The sequence below is a fragment of the Asterias amurensis genome, chromosome 1, assembly GCF_032118995.1.
Source record: "Asterias amurensis chromosome 1, ASM3211899v1".
NCBI classification, from domain to species: domain Eukaryota; kingdom Metazoa; phylum Echinodermata; class Asteroidea; order Forcipulatida; family Asteriidae; genus Asterias; species Asterias amurensis.
The window spans coordinates 31,574,020-31,598,677 of NC_092648.1; the positions used below are offsets into that span (position 1 = coordinate 31,574,020).

The 24,658-nt window shown below is 38.6% G+C and overlaps 2 protein-coding genes across 2 annotated transcripts; both read right to left on the reverse strand.

Annotated features, from left to right (window-relative positions):
- Positions 1-257: 257 nt before the first annotated feature.
- LOC139943007 (uncharacterized) lies at positions 258-13,976 on the reverse strand. The gene is made up of 9 exons (XM_071939855.1): positions 13,740-13,976; positions 11,326-12,136; positions 10,469-10,562; positions 9,581-9,620; positions 8,295-8,392; positions 4,615-4,714; positions 3,180-3,990; positions 2,592-2,715; positions 258-2,008 (listed from the first exon to the last, which is right to left on the reverse strand). The coding sequence occupies exons 1-9, from the start codon at positions 13,809-13,811 to the stop codon at positions 1,885-1,887; spliced, it is 2,274 nt and encodes a 757-aa protein (XP_071795956.1). The 5' UTR covers positions 13,812-13,976; the 3' UTR covers positions 258-1,884.
- Positions 13,977-16,725: 2,749 nt separating this feature from the next.
- LOC139940935 (uncharacterized) lies at positions 16,726-23,521 on the reverse strand. Its single transcript, XM_071937342.1, has 5 exons — positions 23,336-23,521; positions 20,017-21,349; positions 18,627-18,720; positions 17,943-17,982; positions 16,726-17,237 (listed from the first exon to the last, which is right to left on the reverse strand). Exons 1-5 carry the CDS (start codon positions 23,441-23,443, stop codon positions 17,142-17,144), a joined length of 1,671 nt encoding a protein of 556 aa, XP_071793443.1. The 5' UTR covers positions 23,444-23,521; the 3' UTR covers positions 16,726-17,141.
- Positions 23,522-24,658: the final 1,137 nt, after the last annotated feature.

Here is a 24,658-nt window from a genome sequence, read left to right on the forward strand (position 1 = left end):
AATAAGACTCCTAAGATTACAAAAAACAGGTTAGCAATTGGTCCTGGAATATCCTTATTTTACCCTCGAAAGTCATGAAAAGTCACCAAATTTCCTTCAAGTGTATCTTTTTACGATCCTTTTTAAATTGCTTTCCTTCATTTCTCTACTTTATTTGTGTGTAGCCAAACGGACTCGACACAAGCGCGAGCTAACAAACCTTATTATGACAGAGCAAGCTGAAAAGTGGCACAAACCACAAGGTTTTCTCTCGATGCTTTACAAGGAACAGTCAGCTGCGATGTGTCGACTGGAGTTTGGCTTTGCCTCAAAGGTAGTCTCTTAGATGTTTTGTTTGTACTTGTGGGTAGTAAATACTTTCTGTGTGTGATAAGATGTTTTTTTCTTTTTTTTCATTATCTAGCCTCATTTTCAAGAGGCCACCCGGAACCATAGCGGTAATTGGTGCAACTATGTTACTAGTACTCCTCGGCCAGTAAATTTGTTGAGCAATTACTTATACTTTAAAGTAACAGACATTTATATATTTGCCCTGCACACACTTTGTCCTTGCAGAATAAGGGCACCAACCTTCAAAACCATGATAGATTTTGGATTGTTCATCCCAGCAAATTACTATTTTCTACCATACGGGTTCTTGATAGTTGATGACGGAATAAAAAGCTACGATAAAACATCATCTCTATAATACATTGTATTTCTATCATAGAAGCAGTTATTTCAGTATCATTTTTTATTATAATTTATTTTACAAGTTTCCCTATTTACATTCACACTCGCCTTCCGTTTTTAAAATTTAAGAAAGCACAGCCTGTGTACTACGCAGTTGGTTATTTAGGATATAAGTTTGTCTTTGGTTATAACACTGTCTAACATTCTATTATTTACTATAATAACTTGTTTTGCTTACATGAACACGGTTGTGCTTGAAATATTTGCACATCGTTGTACAGCAAAACTTGTTATAGTATGTAGTCAATCATGTCTCTTTCGATTTCACAATAAGGGTGTTGGACTTTCCTCATGTAGATTGTAAACTAACTGTTTTCACAAAGTCATCTGAAGAATATGAAACTTTCAATAAAAGTGTACGTTTGTGAAAACTATAATTTGCAATTTTTTTATTCTGTTGTCCACTATTGTTTGCCTGTACTGTATTGTATTTTTTTTTTTCACTCAATTATTTCTCAAAATATTTGTTCAAAATTGATGTTCAACACTGAATAGTTTAGCAACATGTGTCAATAACAACCTTGATATAAAATTGACAACAATTTTAACGAGAAAATTTGAACTAAGTCTTTGTGTTCACTTCATATAGCCTGGTTCTTGTTGCAAACTATCTTCTTCGGGGACCCAGATGATGCCGCCGTCTTGGTTACGTTCCCTGCACACACAAAAAAACAACATAAAGTGTAAGCTTCTGTAGATTGTTCTAGAATTGCAAATGTCAGAGGTTCTAATCCCACCCAAATAATGTGCCTGTGATATATTTTTTCACAGGACTCGGGGGAAGTACTGAGTATATAGTGCTAACACACATCGGTGTATGGGTAAAAAAACAAAAACGAATAGATTGTTTATGTTGGAATTTGGCTTGCCACTATTCCACAACCATGGAGTAGATATTCGGAATATGAGTTGGGTGGAGGATTTCCGAATTTTACTCTGCAGTAGTAGACATAATAGCAAGGCAAATCTACACAGAAAAGTGGATACACTGACATGAAGTAAAGCAAACCAATTACTGTACATGTACCTTTATTGATGCCTCGGCATGCAATGCCTCAAAACCTACTTTCAGGTAAAAGCGCAAAAGACAAATATTTGGGCCATCCCTTTTGTCTTGTGGTGATCTGTTGCCTGGGTTACCATTGTGTAGTATTATGGACACAGATAGTCGTTACATTGATGGGGATGTAAATGTATTTTACAATTGTTACCGATTGGATTATTGGAACTTACATTGTCTTCGGGTTTAGGACTTGAAAGGTATTGTCCAAGACGCCTATTGAAGAGAACAAAAAATATGTAAATGTTTTCTTCTTTTAGAGACTTTTAACTTTTTAACTTTTTAACCCGTTGAAACTGTCTTAAAATGTTTTGTATGTTCAAGCGCAATGAGGACTAGGCCGATTGTTTTTTTTTCTTCAAAAATTCTTCATGAGTGAAAAAAGCTATCGTGTGCAATGAAAGTTGGGAAACGGGTGCTTCCAAGAATTAGTTGGAAATAGCCATCTTCAAATTTGGTTCAGCAAGAAGTTTTGTGTTAAGCAAATTTGTATCTTCTCAGCCTATCACTATCGGGCCCTAGAGACAATTAGGCCTAGAAACATAGTCTTTTTGAGGTACGGTTGATATTATAAGAGTGAACTGTTTGGATGGGCTGCAAACACACAAATTTACCCAATTCAACTAGTCCAGCAGTGATGTGTCCACCATACTTCAAAATTACCTATTGGCCACCCCGCCCCCCGAGATAAAACAATGGACACGTGCCCGTGGGATAGCAAATGATATGTCTTCATTGACCTCGGTGCGCTGTTTGGGCCTGTGATGTCATTATGCAATTAGTAATTGACATTACACACCTTCGGCAACTTTCGCGGAACCGCACAACTAAAACAACGACGATGATGACTGCAATGCCAGCAGTTGAACCAACCACGGCCGGTATGACCTTCATGTTGCCACTGTCACCGGGGGCCTTGAGTTCTGTTGATAAAGGAAAATGGTAGGAAAAAAACAACAAAGCACAATTAACGCCCGCTTATTTCAAAGAGTTCACATGTAGGGTCTATACCATCCATTGCGAAAAGCTGTCTACATACTAAATAATTCTTGCATGCTGAATTAATCTATTTTATACGGTAATGAAGCCCACATTCTAAATGCAGTTCCTTCAGGCATCGGTTCTTAAACGAAATTAAAGTTGGCTTTCACGTGTAGTTGAATAAAGAGAAACACATCTTTATAAAGACTGTTTCTGTCTGGCCGCTTTACAGTCTTGGTCTATTATTTTTTATTATTCATATTTTTATATCTGGTTATTTATTTTTTGAAGTAATAATGAGGTCGTTGTATGATTTTGTTGCATAGGCCTACGTGGAATAATGAATCCTGAAACAATCGTTCGAATCACTAATCAAGTTAACATTTGGTTTTAAACATTTCATAACCTGGCACGATTTCCAACGAAATAGTTAGCAGCATTTTTGTGGAGGGTTCACCAGTTGGCATCATCCTTGTCTTTGTAGTCCTTGATGTTTCCGTAGATATTGTTTTACCGGCGGTGGTTCGCTCTTCCTTGGCTGGAGTTCCTTGTGTGGTAGGCTCTTGTGTGTTAAGTTGTCCCCAAGAAATGGTTGAAGTTTCATCCGAAGATGTAGGGCTATCGGTATGTTTTTCCAGCGTAGTAAATTTTTCCGTGGTTCCAGGCGTTTCCATGGTTGTATTTTCATCCATTGACTGCGTTATCAGTGCAATAGTTTCTTCTGCATTAGTCGTTATATCCAGTATTTGTTCCTCCATGGCAATCTTGAAATCTTCTACCATGGAAGAATCTTCTGTGCTTTCAGATATTTCAGACGACTTATCCGTCGCTGCAATTTCATCTGAGGTTGTTTCCGCATCTTTCGACTCTTCCGACGACTCCGTTTTTGGCGGAGTATTTTCTGCGATAGAGGACGTGTCTGTCGTTGTAATCATTTGTGTAGTTGTTGGCATATCTGTGGTCACAGTAGACTCCTCTGTTGTTGTTAACTGTTCACTCTGTGTAGGTTTTTCTGAGGTCGCTGGTTCCCCGGTAGTATGACCACCGTGACACATTGACCGTAAAAACGTTGGCAATTGAGCTTTAAATAAAGGAGGACTGGTGCAGTTTAAATCAAAACGAGTTCGATCACCGTACAATTCTGCATAGTCGTCACTCTCTAATGAATCAACACAAGCATTGATGACGAGTTTACCATCCGTTAGACTGTGTAGGATCTGAAACACAAAAAACACAATTATAAAGTAGGCCTATGATAAATGGCTATAGACTATAAAGTAGGCCTATTATGGCTATATAAACCATGATGTAATAACTCAAAATACTTGTTGCCATACAAATTTACGGAGTGATGGAGAGCAGTATCAAACATTGTGACAAACGTTTTAATTTAAGGTTACCAGCCAAAGTAACATGTAACATTGACTGATACGCTGCACATTTTTTTGCAAAGCAGAAACTTGAAGCAATAATGCTCGGCTTGGCCTGCACATTCTTGGACTTTCTTTGGCTCAATGCTGCAGGTCAGGTTGCGGTTTCCCTCCTCTGATTTCTTCCCATTGTTTTTATTTTTAAATGGTGTTATTATAATGGTTTGATTAGCATTCACTGGACATGTACATATGTTTACATTGTCTCTGCTTGCGCCTTGAACATCTGTATAGATTGATTTGGCGCATTACAAATACCTACTATTTTTATTATTATATATTGTGTATGCTGTATGAAATTGGGCCGTGTTTGCGGGTGATCCGTTGCCGCTGAAGAACGCGGGAGAATGAATCAACTTTTCCAAACGTTTCGTGTGAGTGGATAAAGTGCACTTATGGGTTACTACTTACGTGGAAAATGGTGATAATAAGTAGGCCAATGGTCGATGGCCTCGGTAACAACACCATTACTGTAGCGGTAGTCCAACAGCACGGAGAAACAAGAAGAATTCTGCGGATTTATGTGGTTTTCCTAGCATGTTTTAAGACACCCAATATCAGGTATAAGCATAGAGAAATCCGTGGTCATTTCTTAATGTGATGACAAGTAGTACCTTGGGCAGACGTGAGTCATCCTAAGGATTTCCTGTTGCTGTCTTACAAGGATTAGTATTAACATTAGGAAACTATGCCCACACACTTGGTAGTTTTTGGAACTTCCTTTTTTGTTTGGCTTCAGAGCTTCGTAAACCAGTGATAGAATGTCAAGAGATGACACACCAGAGATGAATTGACAAAAGGAACGTAGCCCAACCTTTGCATTGGAATAAGGTCCTATTGCAAGAGGGCATCAAACTAGAGTGGATTGGTGGTGGGACAGAGTTATATAAAGAGAACGTAGCCCAACCCTTGCATTGGAATAAGGTCCTATTGCAAGAGAGCATCAAACTAAAGTGGATTGGTAGTGGCACAGAGTTATATAAAAGGAACGTAGCCCAACCTTTGCATTGGAATAAGGTCCTATTGCAAGAGAGCATCAAACTAAAGTGGATTGGTAGTGGCACAGAGTTATATAAAAAGAACGTAGCCCAACCTTTGCATCGGAATAAGGTCCTATTGCAAGAAAGAGAGCATCAAACTAGAGTGGATTGGTGGTGGGACAGAGTTATATAAAAGGAACGTAGCCCAACCCTTGCATTGGAATAAGGTCCTATTGCTAGAGGGCATCAAACTAAAGTGGATTGGTAGTGGCACAGAGTTATATAAAAAGAACGTAGCCCAACCTTTGCATCGGAATAAGGTCCTATTGCAAGAAAGAGAGCATCAAACTAGAGTGGATTGGTGATGGGACAGAGTTATATAAAGAGAACGTAGCCCAACCTTTGCATGGGAATAAGGTCCTGATGCAAGAGGGCGTCAAACTAAAGTGGATTGGATAGTGGGACAGAGTTGTCTTAGACTGAAAAGTACATGTATAAGTACTAAATGAAAAGACAAGGTCACGATGATGTTGGTGTAACTGTGAGTTTGTCTTTTTAAAGTAGGCTATAAGAGGCCATACTGGTAGGATATACCTTTTAATGGAGTATTATGTCCACGCACGAGCACAGATGCATTTAGGTTATTATACACAGGTCTAAACATTAAGACATCTGATACTTGAAATTTGGATTTTGCCTCAGTTTATTGCACCTTCCATTAACCATTTAGCCACTGGACCGCCCAGCCGCCTATCGATATACTGTAGTGGTAGAAGGAAACCTTGCTAGCTTGTGTTTGTAGAAAAAAAGGAACATCAAAAGAATCCTCGATATCATTTTTAAGCTAATGAAGCTAATGATGGTGAAATAATTTAGCTCATCTTACCCCAACAAAACGCTCATTAGTAAACACAAAGGAAACTGTATTTATTCATCATTCATGATAATATTGTCGAAAACTCACGCCTTTGCATTTAATCAGTATAATCATTGAGTCAGATAAAAGCCTTGAAAAGCTATTGTGTCCATTTTATCCTTACAAACAAATATTCGCCATAAAAATTACCGTAGCCGTTTAACGAGAGACATTTATTGTTCTCATGCGAACTTGTACTTTTATACAAATATCAAGGTTCAAATTGTGCATAAAAATTAAGCTGTGGCTATCTTTTAAAATTTGAACTACGATTCCAGTAATTAACTGCAAGAATCTTGAAGTATTAGTTTTCAGCAAACTCGGCCATTGCCATTGGACCCTTTCGGTACAGAAAAAAAAAAGTTCACAGATTTACAAATAATTTACAGGGTTTACAGAAGGTAATGGTGAAAGACTTCTCTTGAAATATTAGTCCATGAAATGCTTTACTTTTTGAGAAAACGGTAAAACAACATAAATTCTCGTTAGCGAGAATTACGGATTTGTTATAAACACGTGTCATGACACGGCGAAACGCGCGAAAACAGGAGTGGGTTTTTCCCGTTATTTTCTCCCGACTCCGATGTCCGATTAAGCCTAAATTTCCACAGGATTGTTATTTTATATATAAGTTGTGATACACGAAGTGTGGGACTTGGACAATACTGTTTACCGAAAGTGTATAATGGCTTTTAACACAACTTTTCCCCACGTATTACGTAACATAGTTTGTTGTACATGTATAAAGGATAAACCATTGGATTGCGAAGAATACATTTCAAGATTTGAAAGAAAATCGTTCTTCGTGCATCAAAACCCACGTCACATGTGAACGTAACGTGCTCAACAGGAGATTGTTTGCAGTCCAAAAGGAGATTGTGTGCGAAACAACAGTTTAATCACATTTTGAGTATACGGGCTCTAAAATTATGGACAACATTGATTCTGGTGTCATGGCTATAATGTACCGTGGGCCCAATTTCATTTAAGCTTATTATCAGAAGATTCTGCTTGGCAAAATCCCTGTGCAAAGCAAAGAATGAATGGGGTACCACCTATCACAGCAATGGTAAAAGTACGGTATATTTATCAGACGATGAATTTGCACAAAATTCACCGTATGGGGTACAGACTCTCCCGCCACACCGGAATCATTCCGCGCACACGAAATTATTTCGAGCGCACAAAATAAAGAACTCAAATAACTTCTTGGCCCGTGAGATTGTTTTCATCATAGTGACATTATAATTCTGAACATTGGCCATAAATTAGTTAAAAAGTAACGAGTTAAGCATACAATACACTTATGTTTATTGTATAAAAAAAAATAGAATATTCTGAATAGAAAATATATATATGGATACAAAAAAGCCTTAGGACAAAAGCAATTTACATGTAAAGTGTAAAATCATTGTAATTAGAAGCAAAATAAAAACAGTAAGGAGCCTAAATATAATTGTCACAATTCACCTGACATCATTATCTGTGAAAAATTGTATGTTTGTTGTTATTTACAACACAATGACAATTTGAAATATACCAAAACTAACAAATATTTGGATAATTAACAAGTGGCTGGATTCGCGAGGGTTGAATGTGTGGGCCACATGTGTAGAGACGTTCACGCGAAGCCAAGTAGCAGACTTTGTACGCTGGGTAAATGGTATTGTTTGTCAATTTAACACCACAACCCTGGACCTGACCTACCCCTCTTAGATGTGAAATGGTCCAGTCTGGGATATCAAGACGTTCAACTTTGCGTCTGCTTTGCGTCTTGGGGAAAACAATGACATAGATAACTTGTGACTGTCCTGTACGAGATAATGGATTCTTAAAACAGGGTTGTCAAGATAAATTAAAGGTCACGTGTCACAAAATCCCATGTCGAAACACAACGTTTTTGGTGTTTTCATTTGATGAAAATGTTCACACAGGCTGATTGTTCCGTAGCGCCACCACTATGACCACGCGACCTTTCGTCGTTTGTATACGCCAGTGGTCTCGTTCTGGAGTGGGTTTTGGCGACCCCAACTAAAAACTGTTTCGGTTGTTGGTCGTTGGTTCTGCTGTTCAGACTGAACGATAACCGAGTTGTGAGCTCGGTTACCGTTTTGGTTATGACGTCAGAAACAGTTTTTGGTTGGGGTCGCCAAAACGCACTCCTGAAGATTTTTAATCACTGCAGTGTTGGTTACGGCCCGTAGTGCGTCATCCACACGTGTCGGTCATGAATGTCGTAGTTTGGTGGTTGAAGACGTTGATCTAATGACGGATGATTTGAAAAATTCTGATGCTGATGGATTTAAAAATATAAATGGGTACAGGTTGAAATTGTTGGTATGCTATGCAGTAAGTTTGTTTGGAAATAAACAACGGCCTATATACACAATGTCTCTAGACGCATAAAACTTGAGGCATATTCCCTGTAAATGGAATTCTTACCTTTGTTTCCCAAAACAGATAGTTAGTTAATTTTGTTGTGAGATTAAGAGTTAAAACACTACTCCAGTTGTACCCTAACCATAGTTCAAGCCGACGGGTTAAATTTTAAAGAGGTTGCCATGGCCAACACAAATGAGTAATTTAAGTTTTAAGGATTTGAATTGATTGAAAGATGACAGTGGTTTTCGAAGAGGCTGATTGATAATGCACTCCTGCACTTTACCTTTTAATAAAGATACATGTCAGTCAAAAGCTCAGACCCAATGTGATAACTTCATTCCGTTATAAGAAGTTATAATAATATCTTAAGCCCGGTTCATACTTCCTGCGAGTGCGAATGCAATATTAATTTTGACGTCACCGGGCTGGTTTTGCTGCGAATGTTTCGGAGGAGTTGCCCACATTTCAACTGATGGGAATTATTTGTTGCGAATTGTGACGTAACGATTCTTATCGCATTCGCGGAAAGTATGAACCGGGCTTGAACCGGACGGTTTTATGCATGAAGAGAGAGCAACATAATGTCGTTGTAACATAGTTTAGCTGCCAACAGTTCGTAAATCGATTCACTTAAAGGAACACGTTGCCTTGGGTCGGTCGAGTTGGTCTTTGAAAAGCGTGTGCAACCGTTTGTTATGAAATGCGTAGAAGATGTTGTAAAAATACAATACAATGATCCACACAAACATGCCTCGAAATTGCATGGTTTTCCTTTTACCTCGTCGACTAACACGGTCGGCCGTTTATGGGAGTCAAATTTTTGACTCCCATAAATGGCCGACCGTGTTAGTTCGCACAGTAAAAGGAAAACCACGCAATTTCGAAGCAAACTTGTGTGGATCATTGTATTCTACTATTAAAACATCTCTCCAACCATATGCATTTTATAAAAAACGGTTTCAAACGCTTGTTATAGACCAACTCGTCCGATCCATAGCAACGTGTTCCTTTAACTGTGAGAAATTGCAAAGAGGTAGGTTATAATAACCTCTCTAATAAACCATTATTTTGATGATTGTTAAAAATGAGAAAAGCATACCTTTGTAGAGGGCGAAAATTTTGATGTTTGTGAGAAGGCCCTGTAAAAAGAGGGGGGAAACACATTTGAAAATAAATTAAGAGAGAACAAAAAATGTGTATCCATTTGGAAGTAAAAGTCATCCTTGACTTATTTTACACATTGTCATTAAGTTTAAATGAACTGATATCTTGATGGCCCAACACCTCAATATTTGTTGATGTTGTATGACCAATAAAACAATCACACAACGTAATTCTCTATTGGACTAAGTACGTCTCGCGCAATTTCAAACTTTCGGGAACTGCTACGAACTGCTTCTTCGGATTAAAACTGCTTCTTTGGATTAAAATGAACAATTGTAATGGGCTTACGGGACCACCCTTGTGGGGTCTTTTAGACATTGGAACAAAGAAGATCATATTATTTGTTCAACCTGGACCCCACAAGAGAATTCTTTAAAAAGGGAATAATAGAACAATAATAACATGACCCCACAACAACCCCTGGATCCGTAAGCTTACATGTACAAAAACAAACTGTAGATTCAAAAGTCTGCTGTATTGTTATAAATTCTACTTTAGATGGAACTAAGAAGTCTTCCCCGTTGACACAAAAACAAAGATTATGCACATTCGGTCAGTGGATATTTAGGGTTATCGATGTGGACTTTCTGTGTTTTGGGAGTTGTTCTGGAATCGGTTCTATCATGGATGTGTCAAATTCATTACAAGACAAATTGTCAGTATTGCCAGAGTGATTTGTTTTGTGATGACATTACACTTTACTGTACGATTGAGTATCAATCTTAGCCCTTTGTGAAATCGGCCCCTGGTCGGGTGAGTGTGGGGAGACAAACTAATGTTGGGTTGGTGTATTTTTTACACGGTGTCAGCAATAGTTACTTACTCTTTCAGAACAACATAACCGGCTATAGCTGCAGTCACTACGGAAGCAGCTAATATTGCACAAATGACTACAGCTACCACTACATCCGGGGGCGCTACAACATAACAAGAAACAACAATTAGTTATAACATTCAAGTCATCATATACTTTACAGAAAATCATCGAATCGTTTGACACATTTTAATTGTTGAGAAGTAAACCAATCCTAGTCATAATATGTACCTTTTTTAATATTGGTTTCCCAATACCCTTTTTCAGACATTTTCATCTATGTCAAGCAGCACAATTGAAATGGACCAAAGCGCAGTAAACTTGTTTTAATCACCAGCAGTTTTCGCCGATGTGGCAGAGGCAGGGAGGCGATTCTGCTCCCGAATATTCTGTACCCTCTGACCATACGAAGAGCAGTTTTTTCTGCAGTTTAGAACTGCACTCCTAAAAAAAAATTCTGATTTTGTTTAGTATTTGGGGGAGACCTTTGGAAAGCACTACGACAGTGGTGTGTGCGTATTTACTGACAGCGCCCTCTTTTGATTCATCCTCCTTCTGCCCATGTTGATTTTCCATGGGTGTTGGGGGGGGGGCTTGTTTCTTCTAGACGAGTTAATGAATAATGAAAAAACAAACAAAAAAACTTTCGCTTTAAGAACTCCATACCAAAAGCACGAGAAACCATGCTGCTTTGATATCAGAGCCAACATATCTCATATGTCTCGAATTAAAGTGTATAAAATCTAAAGGAAATACCTATCTACCTTGACGTTTTTCTTAAGAACTTCCCCTAAAACCGGACGACTCACCTTTAAAAAATATTTAAATTTGTCCCCAAATATCCCGGAAAATTAATAAACATTTACCTGCTGTCCCTGTGTTAATTGTCGGGAGTCCTGGTTGTGCAGTTGTCGACTGGGTTGTAGGTTGTGCAGTTGTCGGCTTGGTTGTAGATTGTGCAGTTGTCGGCTGGGGTAAAAGTCCAGTTGTCGGCTGGGTTCTAGGTTGTGCAGTTGTCGACTGGGTTGTAGGTTGTGCAGTTGTCGACTGGGTTGTAGGTTGTGCAGTTGTCGGCTTGTTTGTAGATTGTGCAGTTGTCGGCTGGGGTAAAAGTCCAGTTGTCGGCTGGGTTCTAGGTTGTGCAGTTGTCGACTGGGTTGTAGGTTGTGCAGTTGTCGACTGGGTTGTAGGTTGTGCAGTTGTCGACTGGGTTGTAGGTTGTGCAGTTGTCGGCTTGGTTGTAGGTTGTGCAGTTGTCGACTGGTTTATAGGTTGTGCAGTTGTCGACTGGGCTGTAGATTGTTCAGTTGTCGTTTGGGTTGTAGATTGTTCTTCAGTTGTCGACTTGGTTGTGGATTGTTCAGTTGTCGTTTGTGTTGGAGATTCTTCTTCAGCTGTCGGCGTGGTTGTAGATTGTTCGTTTGTCGTTTGGGTTGTAGATTGTTCTTCGGTTGTCGACTTGGTTGTGGATTGTTCAGTTGTCGACTCTGTTGTAGATTGTGCAGTTATCAGCAGAGGACATCGCACATTATTATAGATAGGTATTTGATCTGGTATCGAACAGCTTTTATTTAATTGGGCGCCATTGCAATACACTGTAGCACATTGTGAGGGTTCATTGGTCCCAGTGTCGGTGGTGCATCCGAATAGTGTGATGTTACTACCCTCGGCAAAGTTCTGTTGGAAGGAAAAACAGTAAACAAAACTTGAACTCCATCGTTCCCCCCTATACTTTTGTTTCATTTTGAAGTCCAGGCAGTTGGCTGAAATCCAAAAGAGGCCGCCTGAAACACTATATACGGAGGCGTCAAAAGATGTTTCATCAAAATATAAAGGCTAACAATTGTTTTTAGAGTTGCCAATTTGGGAACCCCTGTGCGATTTAATGAGGACAATAGTTTCACTTTTATTCATTTTATTCCAACTCATATGTTTAGTTGAGCGACATTGTGGGATTCCATTTGTGTTAATCTTTCACGTTAAAATACCCGCACAAGTAGCCTACAGTTTATATCCTTAAAAACCACTGAAAAAAACCACGTATATCTTGTATAATCGCAAAGGGATTCATGTGCTACAAAATGAGGCGAGTAGAATGTGACATTAACAAGAATAATACACTAGTCGGTGTCCGTAATATTCCATAGGCTACTGTTAAAGGCAGTGGACACTATTGGTAATTACTCAAAATAATTATCATCACAAAACCTTTCTCGGTTACAATGGGGGAGAGGTTGATAGTTCAAAACATTGTGAGAAAAAGCTCCCTCTGAAGTGACGTAGTTTTCGAGAAAGAAGTAACTTTCCACGATTTTGATTTCGAGACCTCAAGTTTAGAACTTGAGGTCTCGAAATCAACATCAGAAAGCACACAACTTCGTGTATCAAGGGTGTTTTTTCTTTCATTATTATCTCGCAACTTCTACAACCGATTGAGCTCAAATCTTCACAGGTTTGTTATTGTATGCATATGTTGAGATACACCAAGTGAGAAGACTGGTCTTTGACAATTACCGATAGTGTCCACTGTCTTTAGTCAAACTATTGCTTTCTTCAAAATAATACGACACCACAGTTTTGTGGCCTCAAAACTTTCACTTTGAATAAGTCACCACATTTTTCCCGTGAGGCACTTTTCCTACGACTATCGGTTACACAATGGGTGCGTTCGTTTAGCTTCGACCCCGGTGTGTGGCGGTTTTTTTTCCCCAGGACGAACGTGTGCAGATAATTACCCACGTTCGTCCTAGAAAAAAACCCGCCACACATCGGGGTCGACCCAGGGGAGCTAAACGAACGCACCCAATGTTCCCTTCACATATTACGTTCTCATACCACTGTGCACGTGCGAGTTCACCCCCATGTATTTCCTTATATACTCATATACCCTGCTAAACCTATATATCCCCATTTTGGGCCCAATCCTCCGTATTGCCACAGCACCATTGCAAAACTATTGTTGTGCCCTCTTGGGTTTCTCTTTTGCAAGCATCTTCATCGTGAAACTTACCGATCGAATGCAAATAAAATTTGTACATAGACGAATGCTGTAGTAAAAAAAAGCCTCACACGTTTTGGGTGGTTTTCAAGAGTTAAAATAATCTCAACGACATTGACGGATACGGAGTGGATTGGACCCAAGGGGGGCTACTCCTAACCTTAATCATACCCCTAGCATGTAGATCACTAGGCGGGATGTAATTTAAAGCAGTCACCGGTTTATCTCCACCAAAGTTTCACGAGACCGGACTCAAACTATCCATAACATTTTTCAACTTACCGGTGGTAAAAGGGTTACGCCGGCAGCTAATCCAACCAGCAGCAACTGCCAGGCCCGTTGAACCGACATCATTCATTCACACACAATCTGCTGAGGAACCATTACACGCGGGTAGCCTACCCAATGCTATGTCAGCCATTGAAGTGTTCATTTTACTGTGTTATCGAATACTCAAAATGCCTAGATTTTTAAACTCAACTTCCTTGTCAAAGTATTTGGTTGGAAGTACATATAGGAGTTGCAGTTTTTGTAAGTTAGCATAATGTTTTTTTTTTGTACCGCTGCATGCACAAAACACAATGGCTCTATTGTATACAACACTCACGGTCAACATTACTCATGCATACTCCACCTTTGAAAAGGGTGCAACTTACTTTATATTTAGAATTTGTCGCAAGTTTATTTGGGGCTTCATTGTGAAATAAAGGTACATGCCTGAAAGGGAAATGATACATTTGCTTTTTATTAAAACCGTTCTATTGCTTTAAAGATAACAATAACGAAGTATTAAATGGTGCACGTATCTACCAACCAAGGTACTCAAGGCGCTGAGTAATTACAAACTTTCAGAAAGATAGGTTGTTGCAGTGATGAATTTTGAGACCCAATTAGTTAGCACCTTATAAGGGTTTACAAGGTGCTACGGCGCCTACAGCAGCCACAGCCGGGCGAACCCCTTCTCTTTTCGAGCGTTACACAACACATGGGACCAATGGTTTTCGAGCGTTACACAACACATGGGACCAATGGCTTTACGTCCCATCCGAAGGACGAAGCAGTGGTTAAGTGTCTTGCTTAAGGACATAAGTGTCACGGCTTGGGATTCGAACCCACAGATGTCTATAGATATCACGGGCCACATGGACAAAAACGCAAAAACTGAAGAAGAAAACACCCCAAAACAAACCCCTCTTAACCCAATGGGGAACTCGACAACACCACAGGGGCGCTTCTTGGATATAAGAACCCAAAACTGCGTTTTGTGATCCCTTTCCCACAGGGTGCTACGGGTCTGGTCATGCTAGAACCTGTACTATTGCCACGAACGAAAACAACAATGTTTTTAAAATTAAGACGATTTTTAAGACAGCGCTAAAATTTGACTTGGCTTTTACTTGTCCATTGATTGTAAATTGGTGCGCTCAAAATTTAACTTGTCTGCCACAAGAAATGTGCCGAAGTGGGGTGCAAACTTTGGGTGTGCAGCAGGCTGCAGTAGTAGGCCTACACACGGTGACGCAATGGCATACCCACACGATAGTATGCATCGTGTTCTAATTAGCAGTTAAGCTCAGTTTGCCATAATACACGTGTAATTTTTGTTTCGTGCAACAAAGCTGGGGAATACTTACTTTCTCAATTAAGTAAAGAAAATAATACATTCATGACAAGTTAGGCAGTTTAACAATAAACACAGATCACTTCATCTTTTGTAATAAATAATTTTTCATTTATTGCCTCCTGTTATGTGCATGTCCATGTTGCGACTGTTCTGGGTTTGATAATTGCAATATTCAGACGTGGAGATTTGAAATAAGGACATTGTTATAGGTCCCCCTGACAACATAATTTCAAAAGTAAAACTTAAAGGTTAAATACATATTTTATTAGTAAGTACATTACAATTATAAGAAGAGTACAAAACGGATTGTCATATTCACTGTATTATTAATTGATTGTCGCAACAACCATGCCAAAACCTTAGAGAATGTTCTGGTATGCAGTGTGGGTAATGACCGTCAGCTTGAGCTGAGATCTTTTTAGGTAAACAGGGCAAAACCATGTAAAATGGCGCAAAATCTGGACTGTTTTTTTTTTAAAGAGAAATATCAGTTCCTGCCTCCACCTCTCCTGAGTTATTTTCATGTTTAATAATTGTCTTCTTGTAACCCCTTACCTAGAGTGGCTTTTAGCCTTGTTTGGGGGGAACTTGCATAAAACTGTTAAAGGCACTTGACACTATTGGTAATTACTTTCATTTTTCTTTCAGTATTATCTCGCAACTTCGACGACCGATCGTACTCATATTTTCACAGGTTTGTTATTTTATGCATATGTTGAGATACACAAACCGAGAAGATTGGTCTTTGACAATTACCAATAGTGTCCAGTGTCTTTAAGACCGTGTGTCTGGAGAAATGGCCATCAATGTGGCTGTGTGACACTGCAAGTAGTTTCGATATTGTCCTCTATGAAACCTGACCGCAATCAGGAAGATTCTATTCAGATAATTGGTGACCAAGACTTGGTTGTCAGCGAACATTAGTACCATCTCTAGTGATGCAACAAAGTGTGTATTTCTCAGCTAGACCACCAGACACCCTTACGCCAAATCATGGCTTGATTTACTGATGCATTATCTAAATTTTCCGATTATGTGATCCGAAAGTGTCATTCAAAAAGAAAGAAAAAAAGGGGAAAAAAAGAAGGAAATCCAGACAATGACAAGACTCATCTTATGAAGACGAGCAGAATATACTGTTCGAAACGTCGATACCACACTCCCTCGAAAGAGATATTACACATGGTTGTACCCGCAAGTCTTCTATTTATATTTATAGTTATTCTTAATGGTAAGACTGAATAATGTTATTAAAGGAACACGTTGCCTTGGATCGGTTGAGTTGGTCTTTGAAAAGCGTTTTGTAACCGTTTGTTATAAAATGCATATGGTTAGAAAGATGTTGTAAAAGTAGAATACAGTGCTCCACACATTTGCCTCGAAATTTAGTGGTTTTCTTTTTACCTCGTCGACTAACACGGTCGGCCATTTATTGGAGTCAAAATTTTGACTCCCATAAATGGCCGACCGTGATAGTACGCGACGTAAAAAGAAAACCGTGCAATTTTGAGTGATACTTGTGTGGATCATTATATTCTACTTTTAAAATATCTTTCTAACCATATGCATTTCATAACAAACGGTTTCAAACGCTTTTTATATACCAACTCGTCCGATCCAAGGCAACGTGTTCCTTTAAGTAAAATCAGAGGAATGCATGACATCGATGTTCCATATCACACTTAGAGTTTAGAAGCGACGTCAGAGCCCGACTTCCTTGAGCTTCCCATAAGCATAAAACATTGCTTAAAACTGTTCTGCTAAGTAAAACAAAAAAGGGGCAGGACGACTCAAACACAGCTTGTACATCTGACATAGTATGTTGGCTGGTAACACATTTTTGTAAGCATTATTTATAGTTGGTGGTTAGCTACTTTTTGTGCTTAAGCAGTTATATACATCCTGTTTGAACACTGTGAATGCAGTACTGAAGTGAGTAGGTACACACCGTCACTCATTGCTCCAACCTCCATCCACACCACACGGTGTTTGTCGTCGTTTGAACGCCGCGGTTTTACTCGGGGGATGTTTAACCGCGGTGTGGGTAATACGGCCATTGGTTACGGCCCATAGTTCCTCATCCATATATGTGGGTTGTACATGTCATGGTTTGGTTGGAAACCTTGTGATGCTGGATGATTTGAAAAATTCAGATTCTGATGGTTTAAAAAAAATAAAAAATTTTAAGTTTGAAATTGTTGAAAAATGTGCTTTGAAGTAGTAAGTTTCGGTTGGTCAAGACAAACAGTATACTGTTTATGCCTCTATATTCAATGTCTTTAAATGCATATCTTGAGGCACACTTCCTATATAACAACAATTAATTCTTACTTTCGTCTCGACCAACTGAATCAAAAGGTCGTTTAATGTTGTTGCGAGAATAAGAGGCTACCGTAGCATCTTTAGAGTTCTTTTGCCCGATTCTCGCCGCAATAGATTTTGTACAGATTGATTTTCTCAATGATGCTGCTTCAAGCCATAATAAATAGTAATTCTTCCTCACTTCCTCATTATGCCACTGAAATAGCACGTATAAGTCAAAGTTGCAGTTTGATGGACGTGAGATAATTTTAGGGCCCAATAACTAAATTTCAGTTTTTAATGAACTTTACCAAGTATCATTGTTGGTTTTGTTCGGGCAACACCTTTACATTTAAGCACCTAAAGGCCATAATATAATATTTTGGTTGCCTCCAATTAACCCGTAAACAGTGCCCTGTGTGACATGGCTCTACATTCCGAATCCATAAAACTATAGCTGCTAACTTAAACTGCAATCAAAACTTTCGGGTCCATTCGGCCGAACTCGGACCTATCTTTAAATCGCAACGAACCGGTATAAAATGAGAAAGCATAAATACCTGAGAGGCTTGAGCGTTGTTTGCTATTACTGACGAGGCCCTGTAAAAAAAAAGTTAAAATATAAACATAAATTAGGCCTACTCAATCAATTACAAAATCACTTTTGAAAATGTGTGAGTTTGTCGCTTGGAATGAGGTTGTCATTTACTACCTTCTTCGTCCATTTTTTTTGTCTGTTTGTTTGTTTGTTTGTTGATGTCCTGAGGGTTGTTACTTGTTTGTTCAAATGATCTTTCCGTCTGTAGGGAACTCGGCAAACTCAGGGGATATAAACGCCGAAATACCGTTCTATAAAACATTTGTTGTATATTGTATTGTGTCGAAGCAGGACAAAGCTATAGGCATAGAAAGGTCGGTTGTTTTATTATATCATCCTGCTATTAATTTGGGGGAATTGCAGCGGTTTGCGCTAAAACATCTGTAGTGCACTTGTCTCCACATTTAATCAAAGGATCTGATTCAAAATGACAATACATTCTCGTTTGTTTTGCCGGACGACACACAAACAGGTTTATGCAGTCAATCACTATTGTTAGCTTTTTTGTGATTTTGTGGTGTGTTGATTCGATCATGTAGTGGGCATTTTCTCTATCATGGATTTGGCCTATGTGGCTTTAGTGGAGTATGTCTCTGGTTTATGTTATTTGTAATGTATGTGTACGGTGTCGGAAACGGTTACTTACTCTTTCATAACAACAACACCAGCTATAGCTGCAGTCGCTACTACGGCAACTGCTGCAATACCAATGGCTATACCTGCAAATGCAGCTGGGTCCACTAAAAGAAAAATAACAAATAATAATAATAATAATAATAATAATAATAATAATAATAATAATAATAATAATAATAATAATAATAATAATAATAACAACAACAAGTTAACAAAGATGTGCCATCCCCAACATGCATAAAATCATAAGCCGTTCTATTGGACAAATGCTTTCTCAACTGACTTGGAAAGTCGAATTGCTTCTTGGATAGACGGTCCGAAGTAAGTAAGTAAGTAGGTGTTACCGCAAATTCTCTTTGATTACGAATTATTTGTGTCATGTATTATGTTCATCTGTCCTTTTGTCTGTTTGTCTGTCTGTCTGGTTGTCTTGTTTTCTTGTCTGTCTGGCTGTTTTTTACAAGCTTATGCTTACCAAAACGGCCCGTACTCTATTTATTTATTCATGTTTACTCTTACTTAAAGAAACGTTTTGCTTTACTCAGTAAAACATGTAACTGTCGTTATTCTTTTATAAGAGTATGGAAATAAATGTATTCTTGAATTGAAAGTCATTAATCACCAGTTCTTTTCACCCCACTCAAAAGAGATTTCATGAGGTGTTACCGCAAATTATCTATTACTTCCACCATGCAAAGTTTCAAATCCTTCTCAGATAAATGTTCATCATTGTTGGCAAGTATTCTAATCAGCAGAGTGTGGGTTCGAGTCCCAGTCATGACACTTGTGTCGTTTAGCAAAATATCTACAATTTTTGCTTCGTCTCTCGGCTGAGACATTTAGATATCCCCTGATAACAATAACATGAGGAACTTCCCAAGTGGCAGTGAACGCAGGTGTGAACAGGTGTTTCTGCAGTTGCTGCTGAAAGAGGGAGATGTTGTGTATTTCCCTGAGGTTTTCAGAAAGTGAAATCCAGAGCCTGGGTGCTATGCTGAAGAAAAAAATCCTGTCCCTTGATTACATTTTAGATAAATGAACCCTTTTCACAGGTGTACCTGTGGAGTTTTGTTGTAGTCCTTGGGTTTCTGCATCGGCCACTGCGTAGAGCAAATCTTACATAATTGTTTATAATAATAATATAAAACATAAAGTTACTAAATACTAGCTAAAACATTCAAAAGTGCCAAACTCTTCCTCTAAATGTCTCATAATCGAGCCTCAAAGCCTCACTCAGTAAAGTGGTAAAAAAACAAACAAAAAAAAAACACTGTTTACTGCTGGGGTAACCATACCGGGGTTATTACTTCCCCATAACCATTAAACACTAAAATTTAAAAACAAAAAATAAGAAATTTGAAACCTTTGAAAAATTAATGTAATCAATAATGTTTATTTACCATTGTTTTCTTCTTTGATCGCCGTAGGCTCAGCTGTAGGTTCTGTTGTAAGATATGTTGTGACAAATGTAGTCGGATCTGTTTTAGGATCTGTTGTAGGATCTGTTGTAGGATATGTTGTGGGTTTGATTGTTGGTTCTGTAGAAGGATCTGTTCTAGGATTTGTTGTAGGATGTGTTGTTTGATCTGTTGTAGGAACTGTTGTGGGACCTATTGGGTCTGTGGTCAGTTCTGTTGTAGGTTCTGTTGTGGGTTCTGTTGTAGGATCTGTTGTAGAATCTGTTGTAGGATATGTTGTGGGTTTGATTGTTGGTTCTGTAGAAGGATCTGTTCTAGGATTTGTTGTAGGATGTGTTGTTTGATCTGTTGTAGGAACTGTTGTGGGACCTATTGGGTCTGTGGTCAGTTCTGTTGTAGGTTCTGTTGTGGGTTCTGTTGTAGGATCTGTTGTAGAATCTGTTGTAGGATATGTTGTGGGTTTGATTGTTGGTTCTGTAGAAGGATCTGTTCTAGGATTTGTTGTAGGATGTGTTGTTTGATCTGTTGTAGGAACTGTTGTGGGACCTATTGGGTCTGTGGTCAGTTCTGTTGCAGGTTCTGTCGTGGGTTCTATTGTAGGATCTGTTGTAGAATCTGTTGTAGGAACTGTTGTTAGATCGGTAGTAGGATCTGTTGTTAGTTTTGTTGTATGATAATATGTAGTAGGATGTGTTGTGGGTTCTGTTGTATGATCTGTTGTAGGATCTGTAGTAGGATCTTTAGTAGATTCTGTGGTTGGATCTGTTTTAGGTTCTGTTGTTGGTTCTGCGGTAGGATGTGTTGTAAGATCTGTTGTACGTTCTGTTGAAGGATGTGTTGTAGAATCTGTTGTTAGACCTGTGGTCAGTTCCGTTGTATAATCTGTTGTAGGGTTCGTTGTAAGTTCTGTTGTAGGAACTGTTGTGGGATATGTAGTATGATCTGATGTTAGATCTGTGGTCAGCTCTGTGGTATGATCTGTTGTAGGAACTGCTGTTGGGTTTGTTGTGGGATCTGAAGCTGGATCTGTTGTAGGGTCTGTTGTATGATCTGTTGTTAGTTCAGTGGTCAGTTCTGTTGTGGGATCTGTCGCAGGATCTGTTGTAGGATCACTTGTTGGCACTGTCGAAGGCTCTTGGAAGTTACAAACACGTTTCAACACTGACGGCATATTATCATCATTGTTACCATAGACTGGCACAGGTTCAAGTACAGGTGAACAGCTCCGAGTATAGTTAGTTCCATTGCAGTATATCGAAGCACAACCACTTGGAGTTTCAGAACACCCGAAGAGTATGATACTACCGGTGACAATCTGAAGGAAAAATGAATAAAAAAGTTTGAGGTCATAATTTACATACTTGTTTTTTTTATGATGGCGAGGATCCCAAGGCCCATGTCAAACGAGGCAATTTACAGGCAACCCGAGTTCCAGGCAATCTCCATTATCACTTTCCCCGCTTTTTTTTTTTACTGGTGATCGTAACGCACTCTTTGAAAAATTATTCTTGTGCTGCCAAAAGTGATCGCGGATTATGCACTGCATGTTAATTGCCTCCAAATTTGCCTACTGTGACAGGGCCCTTATGATAATAAAAAAACAAAATACACATAGATTACCGGTAGTTTTAATTTCACTTAAGTTGTACCAGCAGGCTTTGTGTTTCAGCTTTTTGCAAATTTGCAGTGCATTTTACTAGCCAAAAGGAATATAGAAGCCATATTTTTGAACGTGTGTTGTCATAAATGTATCTTTCTGCTTCATTAATGGTAGCGATTACAAACAGTTTAATTGTCAAATGTTAAAACATCTATAAGTTATAAGTTATGTTCATTATAAATTATTACATACAAATATTTATTATTATATTCATATCTGATTTAAGGAAGAGATATGTGAATGTTAACAAGTAGGTTGCACAGTTCTTAGTAGCCCACAGGGAAAGTTAAAAAGACATGGCGTTTACTTGCCCATAGCCATTTTTACACACAATTTCAAATCACTCATGACTATTTCCCTTCCCAATCATAGTAATAGATTAGAGTCGGAATTGCGAAAAGCTTTTCAATACAAGTAAAGCCCGGTTCATACTTCCTGCTTATGCGAATGCGAAGCGAATCTTGACGTCACAAATTCGCAACGAACAATTCGCAGCGGTTGAACTCTGCTCTACTCTGCTCTAATCGCTGCGAAAGGAGGGTGTGACGTCAAATTCGCTTATAATTCGCATTCAGGAAGTATGAACCGGGCTTCAGACGGTTATATTAGAATCGTTGACGGGTAATCTCTGTGGTTAAAAAAAATATTGTGTATAAAATAACATTTACCGAGAAACTATACACTATTTGATATAATTTCTTAGTACATTTTTATTATGGTTCAGGGTTGGCTTGAAAATATTCAGAAGTTCGTCATGGCTCGATGAACTTGAAAAGGGTGCATCAATGTCAAATCCATGTAAATTTATAATACGTGCATCACTAAAGAGTCACAACTGCACTTTATATGTGAACCAACCATTAATTACACAACAATCCTACAGGTCCTACATGCAATAACATTGCAAACCCGTAGGAATTTATCCGCTCGATTGGTTTTGAGTCACAAGAAAACATACGAACAAAGGCTTGCATAGTTCCACTATTTTCCCACATCGAGTCTGACTCGCAAGAGCAAAACCTTATACCAATATCTCGCAAAAACTATTGCAGGTCGATCTCAGTATGTATGTGCAAAGTGTTTAACATTACGTTATACCTTCACTCTTTCAAAGGTTTGAGGAGTTTGTTAGACTTTTCTTGGAATTTTAATTTCAGTGTAAGTCTTTGGGTTTATACCAAATGAAAATTCAGGTAACAGTTTTTAGGGGTGTGAACAACATTAAACTTTTTGGTAAGATTTATAAATATTCAAAGATTCACATATAACAAATTACCCTAGCTGGTACAAAGGCGGTCATGATGGATGATGGAATATCTTTCCTTGAGATATGATTGTTTGCACGATGTTGAAGTTTTTAGGGAAATAGTTTCAAACTCGAGCGAGAGTGTCAAAAACTTGAAGAGTGCTAGATTTTTCCACTATTTTCTCATGACTCCTATGCCCGATTAAAGTTTCGCTGGTTCGTCTTGTTTCTTTCCTATACGTTGGGTCACACAAACTGCTTTTTACTGACCAATTAGTGCTGGTCATGTAGGCCTACTTTAAATTAGAGCTCTAAATATCGCTGACACCAAAGTTTCATTCTAAGTTGAAACCACACCCAGCGCAACACACTGATCTATAATTTGACTGACTTACCCCAGCAAGGTCCAAGAAAACCACAAGAGTGAAAAACCTGACAATCCATATTGCACGGGTGATCCAAGCCGTCAAATCGACTCTCGAACGGGTACTATTCACCGACATGTTGTCATTTCAGTCGAACTTAGTTCAAATAGTTTAAAATGTTTTGCCGTAGGCCTATACAGTGTAGTTTGTGCTTTGCTTCTTCCTGGTCCAGCTCGATGTGTGAACACAGGCCAATAACTTCAAATTTAACCAAATACAGCGACAACCATGTTCAGTCAACTGTTACCTTGAACTTTAAAGTTCTTGGCATAAAAACGAGTATAATACTCACAAAGTAGGCCTACAGCCATAAAAAAAACAGGTTTTTTTTTTTTAAGTACTCAAAAAGTACAAAGGTAAAGACGACTCCGAACGATACACGACTTTTGGATAGGCCCCCTTTAGCTGGGCAGCCGATGTCACGAAACTTTACAAGGTGCGTCCAGTGGTGTGTCACTCACATTTTGAGTGGTGTACAACTTTACGCAATAATTAGATGTCGTGAGATGAGCGATAGCTATAAAGGACTAGCATTATCGATTTTTCAGCATTGCTCATAATTATCTGGCACATGGGTTTGACTTAACAACTCTAGGTAATTTTCTCAAGATGGATATATGACATAATCTTTCAATTCACCAAGTTTGTTCTCTAATACTTAATCGAATGGAATGAAATGCAAGTTGTTTGTCTGGTATAGACAGCCTATCAATTGGAACCTGCCCAACTGTTGTTGAGAGCTTAGTTCCGCCGATTCTGTATAGTTTGGAACTGCAAAAAAAAAAGGTTTCTCAAAGAGTATGCGGGGTTTTTTTTTATCACAAAAAATACCTTTCAACCGGTACCTAATACTAAAATACATGATTATAGCTGCCATTGTATTTTTTTCTATTCACAAACAAGCATTGACAATAAGGGGTATGTATTTCCCCGTAAGGTGAACAAAGAAATTAAGTACACATTTCCAGAGGCATTGTGTATTTGGCTGTTAAAAGGGCACTTAATAAAATGTTTAGTCATCCTAGAAAGTTTAAAAAAAAAAAATCTGCGTTTTAATTTCTACCGGACGAGTATACACTAACTATTTTCTCGACAAACACATTTCTAAAGGATGAGGTTTGTTGTCCCTCTGTAGATAAAGGCCGAATCGGACAATGTTACAAAAACATGACACACACAGTATTGGGATTATTATTTTTTCATATCAAGGCATACTTTTACACTGTTTATATGCCCTGCATGGTGAGGGTACCTTCAGTATACTAGGCCTTTATATACAATTTTATGCAAAAT

Coding starts and splice junctions, on each gene's coding strand:
- LOC139943007 (XM_071939855.1), bottom strand. CDS start 13,811: ATGATGTCGGTTCAACGGGCCTGGCAGTTGCTGCTGGTTGGATTAGCT. Junction 8,393..9,580: donor AATTTTCGCCCTCTACAAAG/GTATGCTTTTCT, acceptor TAAATCCATCAG/CATCAGAATTTTTCAAATCA. Junction 4,715..8,294: donor TGGATGACGCACTACGGGCC/GTAACCAACACT, acceptor ATAAATCCGCAG/AATTCTTCTTGTTTCTCCGT.
- LOC139940935 (XM_071937342.1), bottom strand. CDS start 23,443: ATGTCGGTGAATAGTACCCGTTCGAGAGTCGATTTGACGGCTTGGATC. Junction 21,350..23,335: donor TTTTCTTGGACCTTGCTGGG/GTAAGTCAGTCA, acceptor TTTTTCCTTCAG/ATTGTCACCGGTAGTATCAT. Junction 17,238..17,942: donor ACAACGCTCAAGCCTCTCAG/GTATTTATGCTT, acceptor TTAAACCATCAG/AATCTGAATTTTTCAAATCA.